This window comes from Littorina saxatilis, linkage group LG9 (genome assembly GCF_037325665.1).
Source record: "Littorina saxatilis isolate snail1 linkage group LG9, US_GU_Lsax_2.0, whole genome shotgun sequence".
NCBI classification, from domain to species: domain Eukaryota; kingdom Metazoa; phylum Mollusca; class Gastropoda; order Littorinimorpha; family Littorinidae; genus Littorina; species Littorina saxatilis.
Genome location: NC_090253.1, coordinates 13180225 through 13198743, shown reverse-complemented (window position 1 = coordinate 13198743; position 18519 = coordinate 13180225). Strand labels below are relative to the sequence as shown.

At 40.5% G+C, this 18519-nt stretch overlaps 1 protein-coding gene across 2 annotated transcripts in view; it reads right to left on the bottom strand.

The window, feature by feature from the left end:
• LOC138975315 (zinc metalloproteinase nas-13-like) overlaps positions 1 to 16995 on the bottom strand; it is a 36229-nt gene extending 19234 nt beyond the window's left edge. For both annotated transcript variants that reach the window (XR_011458617.1, XM_070347970.1), the window contains exons 1-4: positions 16844 to 16995; positions 7265 to 7345; positions 2376 to 2442; positions 1302 to 1401 (exon numbers count right to left, since the gene is read on the bottom strand). Coding sequence is in view for 1 of the 2 variants with exons in the window: in XM_070347970.1 (XP_070204071.1) it covers positions 1302 to 1401; positions 2376 to 2442; positions 7265 to 7321 (224 nt within the window). In the remaining variant the exon portion in view is untranslated. The remainder of the gene's footprint in view (positions 1 to 1301; positions 1402 to 2375; positions 2443 to 7264; positions 7346 to 16843) is intronic.
• Positions 16996 to 18519: the final 1524 nt, after the last annotated feature.

Here is an 18519-nt window from a genome sequence, read left to right as displayed (position 1 = left end):
ACGTAATTGCGCTATTTTCAGACATATCGGAAAGGCACGTTACATACAATAATTCAAATAGAAACACATCATTACAACACTCGTGAACCAGGGATTTATACTAACTCCAAAGTAGGTCCTGTGGTTGTAACTGATCGGGCAGATGCCCCATTCAACTACCCAACCTTCGTTTATCTCAATCTTGGCATGTCATCATTGTTTAAATTCTGTAACAGAAAGTCGGTCCGATTGATTTCTCGCATTTTTGTCACACTTGTTTCAGCACATTCTGAAATTATTGCAGACAAAATATTAGCAAAATATTTGCGAAGTCGATTTTCGGGGTCAATCGCTATCGGATGTTTTAAACATTCTCATTTATTAGATTCGGTTTTACAATCTGTTATTACCAATCTACATTTCAACCTAACAGTTAAACTGACACATTTCACCAATCTACATTTCAACCAAACCGTTGTACGGACACATTTCACCAATCTACATTTCAACCAAACCGTTGTACTGACACATTTCATCAATCTACTTTTCAACCAAACCGTTGTACTGACACATTTCACCAATTTACATTTCAACCAAACCGTTGTACTGACACATTTCACCAATCTACATTTTAACCAAACCGTTGCACTGACACATTTCACCAATCTACATTGTAACCAAACCGCTGTACTGACACATTTCACCAATCTACATTTCAACCAAACTGTTGTACTGACACATTTCACAAGATCTGCCAAGTTTACTGGCTTGAGTTCATTTTAATTTGTATTTGTTAGGTCAGGTAAGTTTATTTTTCTGATATCTACAGACCATTTATGTCCACCTTTCCACCTTTATGATGAACTCCACCATTATTTCTGGGTTCAGGTGTCAAAGTGAAAATAAAATGGGTATACTGACTTGAGTTGTAGTTACAGAATGAATATACTGACTTTGGTTTACTGACACAATGAGGATACTGGCTTGAGCTTTATTGACTGAATTGGCGTACTCATTTTAGTTTCAGTTACTGTCAGTGTACTATCTGGTGTCATGTGTAGTTCGGCATCATCGTCAGTTATCCTTCAATACGTCTAAGTTATGTTTAAGACAGTAGTTAATTCCAGAAACAGAAGTGAAATACCGACTTGACTTCGACGGTCATAATGGGTATACCGACTTGACTTCTACAGATGTTATGGGTATACTGATTTGACTTCAGCAGACATAATGGGTATTCTGACCTGACATCAATCGGCAGTATTGACCACAAGAGAATACGCATGCAGACTTTATTTTACAGACCAAAAAATGGTACTGACTTGAGTTCCATGTACTCTGTGATGCTCATCCTTATGTCCAGATCCACTGTCACCATTATTTCTCCCTCAGGACTCATGTGGAATGTGTCCAGTGCGGATTCTGCAAGTGTTACACCATGTTTCACCAACAAGCACAACCCGCTGAAATTTCCTTACACCTTACCGTAATCAGCGACGCGCCGCTAATAATTAGAGGTTGCCGAGAAAATAAACTAGTCCCAAAACTCAGTACCGAACAGAGACAACGATGATGTCGTGTTTTTTTCTCGTCTGAGACTCACCCATGTGACAACCGTTCTGTCCCTCACTGAACGGTAACCACAGGGCCTAGGTGCAAGAGAAAGTTACCAACCGGGTGGGAGTCAGTCGCGGTGTGGGATTGGTTGAAATTGAGATTTGTTGTGATTTCAACGAATCAGACCCCGCTGTTTGTTCTCACCCGTTTGGGTGGCACCCACTTTAGCTTCGTGCACCTTAGCCCAGAGGGCAAACAGGTTACACCGGCAGCCTGAGACGAAAGACATTGCGTCATCTTTATCTCGGTTTCGTACTGAGTACTGGTTCTTTCCCCCCGCAACCTCTATAATAACTTGATAGACGACGCACAGGACCTCGAAACGGCAATTCTTTCGTGCCCGCTTCACTGAAATGTAAAAACTAAACCGTTCGTGTGTCCTCTCCGCACTCGCGTTGCTGACAAGTCCGCCTTCATAATAACCTGAGACCTGTCTTAAAGAGAGAAAGAGAGAGAGAGAGAGAGACAGAGAGACAGAGACAGAGACAGAGACAGAGACAGAGACAGAGAGAACAGAGACAGAGACAGAGAGACAGAGACAGATAGACAGAGAGAGAGAAACAGAGACAGAGACAGATAGACACAAAGACACAGAGACAGAGACAGAGAGAAGAGAGACAGAGACAGAGACAGAGACAGAGAGAGTTTCTATTTTCTCTCATTCGACAACGTTTCAAGTCAGATTTGATGTCAGAGGGACGATATCAACTACAATTCTATTAGTCATCACACATGTCAGCATTCACATGTCAGCGTAACGTGCGTTACAGTGTACCTACTTTTTGGAGCCGCAGCCATGATGATCTCATCAATGGATTTCTTTGTAATGCTGGCCGCTTGGACACACTGTACAGACCAGCATGGAACAGCAGTAGTTAAAGCGAGACAATGTCAATGACAAAAACAATGACAATAACAATGACAATTCTTTATTTAAGGCATATTAACGCACTCCCGTGTTTACAAAGTGTAGTTTTCCCACAATCGATGTCAAACGCACCATAAGACCATATAATGACGATATGTCACCATGCGCGGACCATAATCCATGCATTACAGCTTGTTCTTGCCTCTGAAAAAGTGAGGATGTCATCAAAGCCGCGGTGTTAGCTCCCTTGCATCAACGTTACATGTGTTGCCAAATCTATAAATAGGACCATCTAGATCAAAATAAAAATTCAAATATCTCAACATTTAAGGGCTCCTAGACCACAATATTTTGCAGGGAACTTAATTTAGTCTGTCTCCAGCTCTGGGTAAAGCAATTAGCGTGTATATTCATCAGCTTTCTATGCCTTTAACGAAGGTAATAGAATAAGCAGAGAACAAGAATAAGAACAAGAACAGAGGACAGCACGTTTCGCCCTGCAGTCCGGACTGACGATCTAACAGCGAACGACAAGAAGAAGAAGAGCAAGAACAAATCTTTAATTTGTGAGGTCACCAAGGCTACAGCCCCTTACAATAATGGTAAAACAACGGTCATTGTATGCACATTCATAAATAATAATCAAATCACGCATAAAATTTAACAAATAGGCTACATCAAAGCGAGACAATGACAACACAGGCACTCGTCACGAGCTCGGCGGGATCAAAGTGGGCGCTCTCAAAACTACTACTATTTAATACAATGTATAAACTGTGGGAACGGATGTACTCAATCACCCTATAACCACGTGACATCCAAGACATAAGCCTTGCCCACCTCGTGTCGAGTGCCGCCTGTGAATGACAATGACAATGTCAATGTCACTGACAATGACAATTCTTTATTTAATTAACGAAGGTAATAGACTAAGAGAAAGAGAGAGCGAGAGCAAGAAAGAGAGAGAGAGAGACAGAGACAGAGAGAGACAGACAGACAGTCCGACTGACAGACAGACAGACAGACAGACAGGGACAGAGAGTCAGAGACAGAGGCATAACAGAGAGAGAGGGAGAGGAAGGGAGAGAGAGAGAGAGAGACAGAGAGAAACAGAGAGAGAGAGAGAAACAGACAGACAGACAGTCCGGACTGACAGAAAGACAGGGACAGAGAGTCAGAGACAGAGGCATAACAGAGAGAGAGGGAGAGAAAGGGAGAGAGAGAGAGAGAGAGAGAGAGAGAGAGAGAGAGAGAGAGAGAGAGAGAGAGAGAGAGAGAGACAAACAAACAGACAGACAGACAGACAGACAGACGACAAGTTTTGTCCGTTTCTCCACAGAGCCGCGTCAGCCTTATTTATATCTTTCGCTTTACTTCAAAAAAGAATCTATTTGCTTTTTTTTTAGTGTCCCGAATACAAACATGGTCACATTATCACACACAGCATTACCTAATGGGTGTGGGGGTTTTCCTCACACAAAGGAGACTTTCTCCTTCAGCGATGCTTCCGAAATGAGACCGGAGTACAGGGGGCAAGCCAGGTGTTGAAAATTAGCATTTGAAAGGGGGATTTTGGATTTCTCCTCGAGAACAAAAGGTATATTTGTCGGGTAGGGCGAGGGGGAGGGGGGGGGGACCCAGGACCCCCCCTTCCCTCTCAGTTAAAGTCCCCGATTCATACTGGCACCATTTAAAGTTCTTGGGCTTGAAGTACAAGCAACAACAAAAAACGAGAAACATGTTTCCTGAGGGTGTTGTGGGAATGGATCATTTGTCACTGAGCAGACCAGTTAACCGCACGTTTTGTGCATTTATTTTCCAGGAAGTTTTAAACATATTGTTTGCTTTATTTACTAACAGTCATGAAGTGAGTTAATGGAAGTATATAACATTGAGTGGGATGGTTCCTTTAACTTAAAGGCACAGTAAGCCTCCCGTAAACCATCACAGATACTGTCAGGCTTTTACACACAGTACAAACACCCTTTCATTTAAACACTCACCACTTGAGAACATCCTAGGTGCCCTCCGTAAAGAGCGAGCAATTTTCAAAGAATTTATTTTTGAGTGGTTTATCTTACCCCTGAGCCATCGTGAACCCGTGTGATCCAGTTTCCCTTATTCACAATGCAGTCGTCAGTTAGTAATTTGAATGCGACTCGCTGTGAGCTTATCTGCAATAGCATGTTATTATGTACCTCTGACTATGCACGAAACAAACGGCTGTGATTCACAAGAACTCTCGTGATGGCGTTTGACTGTTCAGAGGAACTGGCGATAGGCATAAACCGTCGTCTGCTACGAGAACCACGACCTTGCGTGACCCTGCTTCCGGACGTTTCTTTTTTCAAACTTTCAAAACTTCGAATTGTACTGATCTTGTCTTGATGAAAAAAGAATTGTTTTATGATAAAAGAATGTTTGTGTAACAAGCTGTCAATTTATTATTTAGATTTTAAAAGTTAGGTCTAGCGCCAAAACTCACCACGATCCGATTGTCTCTGAGACAATCCGCAAAATTATTTCTTTGAAAATTGCTCGCTCTTTACGTAGGGCACCTAGGATGTTCCCGTTTGGTGAGCGTTCAAATGGAAGGGTGTTTGTACTGTGTGTAAAAGCCTGACAGTATCTGTGATGGTTTACGGGAGGCGCACTGTGCCTTTAAGGCTGAAATCTACCCCTTGTAAAAATGATTAAGTATATAAGTAAAATAGACTTTTCTGTAAGTTCAAGGAGTGCTGAAGCCAGAAATAATAAATAGAATAGGGCTTAACGTGCTAATTTTCAAGACAAAGTCTGAAACTTGAGTATGGTGTATTAGAAATTTCCACAAAACCACTACTAATGACATTTATAAGATTTAATTGTCGATATGTAAACACATCAAGAATCAAAGGATCACACTTGAAGATAGAGGAACAATAAAGAAAAAATAAGCAGTTACCTTGCTGGTAAATTAAAAAAAAATGACAACTTTGCACCAGGTTTTGAAACTAAATTTCAAACATGAAACACAAACAAACGTGAAATTAACGGGTAAAGGTGACAAGAAATGTCATTCATTGTTAGGTATCCCTTTAACCAGAGGTCCCTTCGTGTACACTACATTGGGGTGTGCACGTTAAAGATCCCACGATTGACAAAAGGGTCTTTCCTGGCAAAAATGTATAGGCATAGATTAGAAAAAAAAAAAGTCCACCAAATACCCGTGTGACTTGGAATAATAGGCCGTGAAAAGTAAATACTCGCCGTAATGGCTTGAGATTTACTGGCCATTGTAAATGCGTGATATATTGTGTAAACAATTCCATCTCACACGGCAGAAATTAATATGTAAAGCGCGGAGAGCACAGTTCATTGTGGTTCGCGCTATATAAGCTCTCTTAATAAAAATAAAATAAAATAAATGAATGCCCATTGACGCGCTTTTACTACCCCTACCCCATTTATGTGACAGCAAACATATGCTTCTAGTGTACGCCCCACGAGAAACAGTAATTCAAAGGGACATATGGCATTTTCAAAAGATAGGTTTTTTTTAAAGTTCAAGGATTACTAAGGAGATAAATAAACAAGTCGCGTAAGGCGAAAATACAACATTTAGTCAAGCTCAGTCGAACTCACAGAATGAAACTGAACGCATTGCATTTTTTCCGCAAGACCGTACACTCGTAGCATCGTCTGTCCACCGCTCGGGGCAAAGGCAGTGAAATTAACAATCCAGAAAAGCGCGGTAGCGGTTGCGCTGTGAAGGATAGCATGCTTTTCTATTTCTCTATTCTTTTTAACTCTCTGAGCGTGTTTTTAATTCAAATATATCATATCTATATGTTTTTGGAATCAGGAACGGACAAGGAATAAGATGAAATTGTTTTTAAATCGATTTCGGAAATTTAATTTGTAATCATCATTTTTATATTTTTAATTTTCAGAGCTTGTTTTTAATCCGAATATAACATATTTATATGTTTTTGGAATCAAAACATGATGAAGAATAAGATGAACGTAATTTTGGATCGTTTTATACAAAAGAATAATTTTAATTACAATTTTCAGATTTTTAATGACCAAAGTCATAAATTAATTTTTAAGCCTCCAAGCTAAAATGCAATACCAAAGTCCGGCCTTCGTCAAAGATTGATTGGCCAAAATTTCAATCAATTTGATTGAAAAATGAGGGTTATGACAGTGCCGCCTCAACTTTTACAAAATGCCGGATATGACGTCATCAAAGACATTTATCGCAAAAATAAAAAAAATATCTGGGGATATCATACCCAGGAACTCTCATGAAAAATGTCATAAAGATCGGTCTGGTAGTTTACTCTGAATCGCTCTACACACACACACACACACACACACACACACACACACACACACACACACACACACACACACACACACACATACACCACGACCCTCGTCTTGATTCCCCCCTCTATGTTAAAACATTTAGTCAAAACTTGACTAAATGTAAAAAGAAAAGCAAGCGTCAATCCCTTATTTAAAAGATAATGTTTGAACATTAAGTACAGGGTACCATCCTTTTGCATAAGAGTTAACACAGAAAACCTTGGTGAAGTTGAAAGGAAAAAAAACCCATTCGATTTGCACACTTTTATACATGCACCTTGTTTCAATTTGCTCTTAATCAATGCAGTCTATCCGTTTAATTTGGGACACATCAACTTGGCCAAAAACCTATTTCAATTCTACTTCCTGTTCTGAGCGGTAGAGTACAGCTTTCGTGCACGATTGCAAGAGCAAGGACACTTAGTATGTGTACAAATGTTTACTTACTTGCAACACAGTCACGGTGAGAACTACGGCGCACACGTACATCGTGGTTGTATTCATGTCGAACCGGGAAGTCCAAAATGCCTGAAAAGTAGGTCAAGATACAGTCGCCGAGACAGAGACAGAGACAGACACGCACGCACGCACGCACGCACGCACAGACACAGACAGAGAGAAAAATAGACAGATACTCACACACACACACATACACACACACGCACACACACACACACACACACACACACATACACACACACACACACACACGTACACACACACACACACATGCACACACACACACACACACACACAAACACACACACACACACACACACTACACACACACAAACACACACACACACACACACACACACGCACGCACACACGCACACATACAAACACACACGTACACAGCGTAGAACATAGTCAAGCGCATTAGAGTCTTGTCCGGGTCATGGCGTGAGAACGATTCTGTTTCAATTATACCTCCACGTAATAACATGTGACTCAAATTCACCTTCATTCCCCTTATTAATAAACAAGTCGCTTAAGGCGAAAATACAACATTTAGTCAAGCTGTTGAACTCACAGAATGAAACTGAACGCACTGCATTTTGTCACAATGCCCGTAGTCCGCCGCTCGTGCAAAAGGCAGTAAAATTTACGACCTTTCTGTACCTCTCTTCGTTTTAACTTTCTGAGCGTGTTTTTAATCCAAACTTATCATATCTATATGTTTTTGGAATCAGGAATCGACAAGAAATAAGGGGAAATTGTTTTTAAATCGATTTCGAAAATTTAATTTTAATCATAATTTTTATATTTTTAATTTTCAGAGCTTGTATTTAATCCGAATATAACATATTTATATGTTTTTGGAATCTGAAAATGATGAAGAATAAGATGCACGTAATTTTAGATCGTTTTATAAAAAAATAATTTTAATTACAATTTTCAGAGTTTTAATGACCAAAGTCATTAATTATTTTTTAAGCCTCGAAGCTGAAATGCAATACCAAAGTCCGGCCTTCGTCGAAGATTGCTTGGCCAAAATTTCAATCAATTTTTATTAAAAAATGAGAGTGTGACAGTGCCGCCACAACTTTTACAAAAAGCCGGATATGACGTCATCAAAGACATTTATAAAAAAAAAATGAGGATATCATACCCAGGAACTTTCATGTAAAATTTCATAAAGATCGGTCCAGTAGTTTACTCTGAATCGCTGTACACACACGCACACACACACACACACACACGCACACACACACACACACACACACACACACACACACACACAACACACACACACACACACACACACACACCACGACCCTCTTCTCGATTCCTCCTCTATGTTAAAACATTTTGTCAAAACTTGACTAAATGTAAAAAGACGTCCAGACTTCGTTTTAAAAGGGTGATTGTCTGTACCTCATGTTCAGAGAACATGCCCCTTTAAGGACCATAACAGGCTCTTTGTAAGGTTAGATAAAGCAGTTGGGGTTGATTTAATGATATAAGTAAGCACTACAGATGCAAAAACCGATCAGTAAATCTAAGGTTTTGTGTTGCATCAGTCTAATTTGACACAAAATGCATGCTCAAAAAGCTACCAAATTCGTCTGCTACGCGAGACTTCAAATTCCCCGCGGCGGCAAGCCCTTGGCTGTGACGTCACAAGGGGGAGCCAGAAGCGAAAGTAGCAACGCTCGGTGTGCGTCTTTGCTGCAGCTGTGGATGCGCGCGTGCTCCCGACATCATGCCGAGAGAGTGTGCTGCTGCCGAATGTTCGGAGTTGCAAAAAAAAGACTCAGGCTTGAGTTTTTATATTTAGTCAAGTTTTGACTAAATATTTTAACATCGAGGGGGAATCGAAACGAGGGTCGTGGTGTATGTGCGTGTGTGTGTGTGTGTGTGTGTGTGTGTGTCTGTGTGTGTGTGTGTGTGTGTGTGTGTAGAGCGATTCAGACTAAACTACTGGACCGATCTTTATGAAATTTGACATGAGAGTTCCTGGGTATGAAATCCCCGAACGTTTTTTTCATTTTTTTGATAAATGTCTTTGATGACGTCATATCCGGCTTTTCGTGAAAGTTGAGGCGGCACTGTCACGCCCTCATTTTTCAACCAAATTGGTTCAAATTTTGGTCAAGTAATCTTCGACGAAGCCCGGACTTCGGTATTGCATTTCAGCTTGGTGGCTTAAAAATTAATTAATGACTTTGGTCATTAAAAATCGGAAAATTGTAAAAAAAAATAAAAATTTATAAAACGATCCAAATTTACGTTTATCTTATTCTCCTTCATTTGCTGATTCCAAAAACATATAAATATGTTATATTCGGATTACAAACAAGCTCTGAAAATTAAATATATAAAAATTATTATCAAAATTAAATTTTCCAAATCAATTTAAAAACACTTTCATCTTATTCCTTGTCGGTTCCTGATTCCAAAAACATATAGATATGATATGTTTGGATTAAAAACACGCTCAGAAAGTTAAAACAAAGAGAGGTACAGAAAAGCGTGCTATCCTTCTTAGCGCAACTACTACCCCGCTCTTCTTGTCAATTTCACTGCCTTTGCCATGAGCGGTGGACTGACGATGCTACGAGTATACGGTCTTGCTGAAAAATGGCATTGCGTTCAGTTTCATTCTGTGAGTTCGACAGCTACTTGACTAAATATTGTATTTTCGCCTTACGCGACTTGTTATTTGTTTCTATCCGACTGGGTAACAACTACAACGACGACAATAACACTGACAACAACTCGAAAACCAAGAACAACTACAATGTCAACAAGTCGCGTAAGGCGAAAATACAATATTTAGTCAAGTAGCTGTCGAACTCACAGAATGAAACTGAACGCAATGCCATTTTTCAGCAAGACCGTATACTCGTAGCATCGTCAGTCCACCGCTCATGGCAAAGGCAGTGAAATTGACAAGAAGAGCGGGGTAGTAGTTGCGCTAAGAAGGATAGCACGCTTTTCTGTACCTCTCTTTGTTTTAACTTTCTGAGCGTGTTTTTAATCCAAACATATCATATCTATATGTTTTTGGAATCAGGAACCAACAAGGAATAAGATGAAAGTGTTTTTAAATTGATTTGGACAATTTAATTTTGATAATAATTTTTATATATTTAATTTTCAGAGCTTGTTTTTAATCCGAATATAACATATTTATATGTTTTTGGAATTAGGAAATGATGGAGAATAAGATAAACGTAAATTTGGATCGTTTTATAAACTCTTTTTTTTTTTTTACAATTTTCAGATTTTTAATGACCAAAGTCATTAATCAATTTTTAAGCCACCAAGCTGAAATGCAATACCGAAGTCCGGGCTTCGTCGAAGATTACTTGACCAAAATTTCAACCAATTTGGTTGAAAAATGAGGGCGTGACAGTGCCGCCTCAACTTTCACGAAAAGCCGGATATGACGTCATCAAAGACATTTATCAAAAAAATGAAAAAAACGTTCGGGGATTTCATACCCAGGAACTCTCATGTCAAATTTCATAAAGATCGGTCCAGTAGTTTAGTCTGAATCGCTCTACACACACACACAGACACACACACACACACACGCACACACACACACACACACACACACGCACATACACCACGACCCTCGTTTCGATTCCCCCTCGATGTTAAAATATTTAGTCAAAACTTGACTAAATATAACAACAACAGCTTTACACTGATAAACTGAAGGTGGAACACGATTGATTTGACACGTTACAACCTTGATTTCATCTACGACGACGACAAGAACAACATCAACTTAAATTCGAGAACATAATTATACGTCTTCAACATTATAGCCGGCCAACAACAAATCCGATAGAACTTCAACTACAATCACAACCGTGATCATGGGCTGCCTAATTTATTTGTTGAGTCTGGAAGACATTTTACTTCCACCCTTGAGAGAGAATGTTTTTTCCTCGTACACTTTGTGCCTCAAACCTGACTAAGAGGATACAATTCTACATTAATCCCCGATTATCAACCCAAATAGGGGGGACACTTCCGTCTCAACTCTGACGCCGCTGTAAGAACGATCTCCAGTAACAGACGCTGATAACGATACAGCTATCTGCTCGCTCCTAAGCCACTCCCCCAGTCTGTATGTCTACACACTGGCACCAATTAAACCTCCAACTGAGCTGTTAACCCATGGTTTGTAAAAATGTAAAACATATTGTACAAATTACGTCAAACCTAAATCCGCGATTTGTAAAAAAAAGTTAAAAAATTTAAAATAAAAATTCTCTATTCAGCCTATTGTCCCCATCGCTGGCGAATTCGGGTCGATTCCTCCCAGTGAAAAGTTAGCAGCAACAGAGTCGCGCGTGTGGTGCAAGTTGTGGAAATTTCCAAGTTCTGGAATGTGTCCAAGTTGTGAAAATTTCTAAGTTGTGGAATGTGTCCAAGTTGTGGTATGTGTCCAATATGTGCAATGTTGTGGTATATATCCAAGATGTGGAATGTGTTCAAGATGTGGTATGTGTCCAAGTTGTGGTATGTGTCCAAGTTGTGATATGTGTCCAATATGTGGTATGTGTCCAAGTTGTGGAAATTTCCAAGTTCTGGAATGTGTCCAAGTTGTGGTATGTGTCCAAGTTGTGGTATGTGTCCAATATGTGCAATGTTGTGGTATATGTCCAAGATGTAGAATGTGTTCAAGATGTGGTATGTGTCCAAGTTGTGGTATGTGTTCAAGTTGTGATATGTGTCCAAGTTGTGGTATGTGTCCAAGTTGTGGTCTGTGTCCAAGTTGTGGTATGTGTCCAAGTTGTGGTCTGTGTAAAAGATGTGGTATGTGTTCAAGATGTGGTATGTGTCCAAGTTGTGATATGTGTCCAAGTTGTTATATGTGTCCAAGTTGTGGTATGTGTCCAAGTTGTGGTATGTGTCCAAGTTGTGGTATATGTCCAAGTTATGGTATGTGTCCAAGATGTGCAAATGTGTTCAAGATGTGGTATGTGTCCAAGATGTATGTGTCCAAAATGTGGTATGTGTCCAAGTTGTGATATGTGTTCAAGATGTGGTATGCGTCCAAGCTGTGATATGTGTCCAAGATGTGGTAATGTGTCCAAGTTATGGTATGTGTCCAATATGTGGTATGTGTCCAAGTTGTGGTATGTGTCCAAGATGTGGTATGTGTCCAAGATGTGGTATGTGTCTAAGATGTGCAATGTGTCCAAGTTGTGGTATGTGTTTAAGTTGTGGTATGTGTCCAAGTTGTGGTATGTGTCCAAGGTGTGGTATGTGTCCAAGTTGTGGTATGTGTCCAAGTTGTGGTATGTGTCCAAGCTATGGTAATGTGTCCAAGTTATGGTATGTGTCCAAGTTGTGGTATGCGTATAAGATGTGGTCTGTGTCCAAGTTGTGGTATGTGTCCAAGATGTGGTATGTGTCCAAGTTGTGGTATGTGACCAAGTTGTGGTATGTGTCAAAGACGTGGTAATATCGTCATGTGTCCAAGTTTTGGTATGTGTCCAAGTTGTGGAATGTGATGGGACAATAAAGAAATGGAGAAAAAAAATCTAATAGATTCACTGACTTTCGGGTAGCGCGACTCTGTTGTTTCTAGCTTTTCACTCGAAGGAAGCGACCCAAATTTCCCAGCGATGGGACAATAAAGAAAAGGAAGAAAAATCCCAAAGATCTCCCTTGACTTTGGGGTATCGCGACTCTGTTGCTGCTAGCTTTCCACTGGGAGGAAGTGATCCGAATTTCCCAGCGACGGGACAATCTAGTAATGATATGGAGAAAGAAAACAAAATCAACGGAGTCGCGCTACCCCAAAAGTCAAGGGATTTTGTTTTTGTGCCTTGACTTTTGGGATGACAAGAAGATATCGGGAACATTAACGTGATTTGTAAAAAAAATGATTACAAATCACGGGGCGCGCAGACCCTTGATTTTAACTCCCAGGCTCAAAACTGTAAGGTTCAGCAGCTAAAGTTGCTTCTATGAATACGGCTTCTGACGTCATCGAAAATTTTACCCAGAATTCACCACTTCCGTACTCTCGCGGACGTTCGAGATACAATGGCCGCCAGATCGGAACGCAAAATCGCTTCAGCCACGAAATTCGTCGGATTATGGCCTAAACGATTCCGAAATAAACTAAACCCTGTGAGGGAAGGTGAGAAAACAATTTCCTACGGCATGCATATGTCTGGTTAACCTAAGTCACGCCAAAACGCAAATAAACGCGTTTTTGACACCAAAAATAGCCTGTTGGGGTCCTTTAACTCATTAAAAAAGATAACAATGAAAATATACTCACCAAAAACATGGACAAAGAAACAACCCGAATAAGAACCGGTTCGTTTCTCTTTGTCCATGTGTCTGGTGAGTACATTTTCATTGTTATCTTGTTCTTGTTCTTATTTATTTAAATAATTTTTTTTTAAATGTTCAAAAAAAAAATCTTTTTTTTCTTTTCTTGTTCTTTAAGGCTGAAACTATAGCCCTTGTTCTTGTTCTTCTTACCTGCCGTCTCTTGTTCCTATTCCTTAACTCATTAGAGTTCATTAAAGTTCATTATCTACGACCATCCAGACCTTTCAAACCTTTCGAGGCTTTTAACTGGGATAAGAGCACCCTTCCACATAGCCAGAAACCAGGGTCGACGTGCCCGAGAAAGTTACCAACCGACTGGGAGCCAGCCGTTAGGTCGGATTGGTTGAAATCACAAGCAAACCTGGATTTTAACCAAACCGTGCGACTCCGTAGCAAGTTCCCACCCAGTTGGTAGCTTTCCCGTGCCTACCAGCCCAGAAACCTTCAGCCTCATATTGCTTTCTCAGCCGAGAGAGAATGTTCTGTTAAAGGCAGAGTAAGCCTCCCGTAAACCATCACAGATACGGTCAGGCTTTTACACACAGTACACACACCCTTTCATTTAAACACTCACCAATTGAGAAGATCCTAGGTACCCTCCGTAAAGAGCGAAAAATTTTCAAAGAATTTATTTTTGCGTGGTTTATCTTACCCCTGAGCCATCGTGAACCCGTGTGATCCAGTTTTCCCCCTTTTCACAATGCAGTCGTCATAGTTAGTCATTTGAATGCGACTCGACGTGAGCTTATCTACAATAGCACGTTTTTTATGCACGAAACAACGGCTGTGGTTCACAAGAACTCTAGCGATGGCTTTTGACTGTTGAGAGGAACGGCGATTTGCACTGATAAACCGGGCCGTCGTCTGCTACGACCCTTGCGTGACCCTGCTTCCGGGCTTTTCTTTTTTTAAACGTTCACAACTTCGAATTGTTCTGATCTTGTCTTGATGAAAAACGAATTCTTTTATGATTAAAGAATGTTTGTGTAACAAGCTGTCAATTTATTATTTAGATTTTAAAAGTTAGGTCTAGCGCAAAAACGAGGCGCCATTGTTCTTCAGGGCCAAGTCCACGAAAATAAATTCTTGGAAAATGTCTCACGCTCGACAGAAAGCAGCCAGGATGTTCCCGTTCGGTGAGCGTTCAAATGGAAGTATGCTTGTACTGTATTTAGACGCTCGGGGAGCTCTGTGATGGTTTACGGGAGGCTTACTGTGCCTTTAAGGAATCTCGTACAATGAGCGCTTCTGGGGTGATTACGCGAGACAACTCCTGTGATCTTGCCGCGAGGTTCCGCCTGTTACCATTGTCTTTTTACACGAACTGTTACCAAAGCGACATGCTATTTGGGACCAATGCACGTTTTTATATTTAGTCAAGTTTTGACTAAATATTTTAACATCGAGGGGGAATCGAAACGAGGGTCGTGGTGTATGTGTGTGTGTGTGTGTGTCTGTCTGTGTGTGTGTGTAGAGCGATTCAGACTAAACTACTGGGCCGATCTTTATGAAATTTGACATGAGAGTTCCTGGGTATGAAATCCCCATACGTTTTTTTCATTTTTTTGATAAATGTCTTTGATGACGTCATATCCGGCTTTTTGTGAAAGTTGAGGCGGCACTGTCACGCCCTCATTTTTCAACCAAATTGGTTGAAATTTTGGTCAAGTAATCTTCGACGAAGCCCGGGGTTCGGTATTGCATTTCAGCTTGGTGGCTTAAAAATTAATTAATGACTTTGGTCATTAAAAATCTGAAAATTGTAAAAAAAAATAAAAATTTATAAAACGATCCAAATTTACGTTTATCTTATTCTCCATCATTTGCTGATTCCAAAAACATATAAATATGTTATATTCGGATTAAAAACAAGCTCTGAAAATTAAATATATAAAAATTATTATCAAAATTAAATTGTCCAAATCAATTTAAAAACACTTTCATCTTTTTCCTTGTCGGTTCCTGATTCCAAAAACATATAGATATGATATGTTTGGATTAAAAACACGCTCAGAAAGTTAAAACAAAGAGAGGTACAGAAAAGCGTGCTATCCTTCTTAGCGCAACTACTACCCCGCTCTTCTTGTCAATTTCACTGCCTATGCCGTGAGCGGTGGACTACGAGTATACGGTCTTGCTGCGTTGCATTGCGTTCATTTTCATTCTGTGAGTTCGACAGCTACTTGACTAAATATTGTATTTTCGCCTTACGCGACTTGTTTTCCTTTCTCGTGTGATCTTGCCGCGAGGTACCAGCCAAAAGAAAGAAGGGGCATAACCTCACCAGAACCGCCCAATGACACCGGTGTCAAACTGCAAAATCATTCCGACAAAAAATTCCCAGTCTGAACAGAAAGCAGCCAGCCAGTTGATTGTTGGACATTTTCCAAGTGGAAGGCTACTCTTGGGATCAAAATTTAAGTAAGGCAGCCACAGACAGAGAGAGGTTGTAACTGATTACAATCAAGAAACCTACACTGAAATTAGAAGCCTGAAATACACATTAGAAACAGGAAAGCGATTACAACAACAACACGAATTAAAACATAATGCTTGTTTTTTATTTCTTACGAGGATTTTTTTTATATGTAAAATGTTGAATTTTAATGTCCAATGTAAAGCGCCATAAGACTGTTATCTGGCGGTGAACAGCGCTATAGAAGAGTGTGTTATTATCATTATTATTATGACCTCCGACAATATCACAAGACAGGAAGGCTTAAATCCAGCAAGTTTAAGTAGGCTATGTGTAAACCTGAGATGTCGTATGGAGCCTTCAGTATACACAACATCGAAACATCATCATTCACCGAAAAGTTTACCGCCATTTTGACAGAGTTTGTTACATTCTTTCATATGAGAGAAAATGACACCAAAAACTTCCAAAAAATGCCGAAACTGTGATGGCCATTTTGGCAAATATGCAGAAGAAAATAAATCTTCGCAACATCCCTGTTTTTGTGTAATTTTGTTTTGTTGTTGGTGTTGTTGTTATCGCGTACACTCATGACGATTAGCAGTGACCGAGAAACAGAACACTTCGTACAAGAAGTACATAAATAGTTCCTCCATTGAAAAAGACCAACGACAATAACAACAAAAATTAAAACCCAACTAAAAACACTACAAACAACAAAACCAAACAAAAACAAACAAAACAAAACAAACCCTTCACAAAACTAACCACACATTTACCGTCAGCGGTCTTACCTATAAAATACAGGGATGCAAAACCAGAACCGTCCTCTCTTCTCGAAGGCAAGGGTTTGAAATGTGCAGCCACCACCCAGTAGAGTCATCTTAATATGGCCACTAGGTCTACGATTGAGTCAACCGTCTTTCCGGTTTCGCTGGGATGTACTTCCTGCTTCGTTTCACAATTCCTTTCCTGGAGTCACGCATGCTTCGCTCATAGCTGGCAATTAAAGTTCCGTAAGCTGCCATTCCCTTAATTGGGTGTGTTGATTAGAGGGATTTTGTCAATTAAAACGGTGTCATGATTTAAAAAAAAGAAGCTGAGTGATCTAGTGTTATTATTATTTGTCTGTTGTGTATCTTATTCATACACGTTGAAGTCCGATAGCTCGAAGTCCTAATGTAACTGTCGTTTTGTCTATAATCGAACGTTCCGTAAACTAACTTCTTTTGTTTTTGTTTAATTTGTGTGTTTATGTGTGTGTGTTTGTGTGTGTGTGTGTGTGGGTGTGTGTGTGGGTGTGTGTTCGTGTGTGTGTGTGTGTGTATGGGTGTGTGTGTGGGTGTGTGTTCGTGTGCGTGCGTTCGTGCGTGTGTGTGTGTGTGCGTGCGTTCGTGTGCGTGTGTGTGTGCGTTCGTGCGTGCGTTCGTGCGTGTGTGTGTGTGTGTGTGTATGTTTGTGTGTGTGTGACTTATTGTGTCTGATTATTGGTGTCATAATCAACCCAAATGTAAATCTACCACCCTTCTTGTCCTCCCGATATCGCATGGTAGAAGTAACCTTACTTCCCGTGTGAAGAAGATAGGGCACATCAACACAGCTCTGTCCAGGCATAGTAGAAGTAACCTTACTTCCCGTGTGAAGAAGATAGGGCACATCAACACAGCTCTGTCCAGGCATAGTAGAAGTAACCTTACGTCCCGTGTGAAGAAGATAGGGCACATCAACACAGCTCTGTCCAGGCATAGTAGAAGTAACCTTACTTTCCGTGTGAAGAAGATAGGGCACATCAACACAGCTCTGTCCAGGCATAGTAGAAGTAACCTTACGTCCCGTGTGAAGAAGATAGGGCACATCAACACAGCTCTGTCCAGGCATAGTAGAAGTAACCTTACTTCCCGTGTGAAGAAGATAGGGCACATCAACACAGCTCTGTCCAGGCATAGTAGAAGTAACCTTACTTCCCTTCCCGTGTGAAGAAGATAGGACACATCAACACAGCTCTGTCCGGGCATAGTAGAAGTAACCTTACGTTCCGTGTGAAGAAGATAGGGCACATCAACACAGCTCTGTCCAGGCATAGTAGAAGTAACCTTACTTCCCGTGTGAAGAAGATAGGGCACATCAACACAGCTCTGTCCAGGCATAGTAGAAGTAACCTTACTTTCCGTGTGAAGAAGATAGGGCACATCAACACAGCTCTGTCCAGGCATAGTAGAAGTAACCTTACTTTCCGTGTGAAGAAGATAGGGCACATCAACACAGCTCTGTCCAGGCATAGTAGAAGTAACCTTACTTTCCGTGTGAAGAAGATAGGGCACATCAACACAGCTCTGTCCAGGCATAGTAGAAGTAACCTTACTTTCCGTGTGAAGAAGATAGGGCACATCAACACAGCTCTGTCCAGGCATAGTAGAAGTTACCTTACTTCCCGTGTGAAGAAGATAGGGCACATCAACACAGCTCTGTC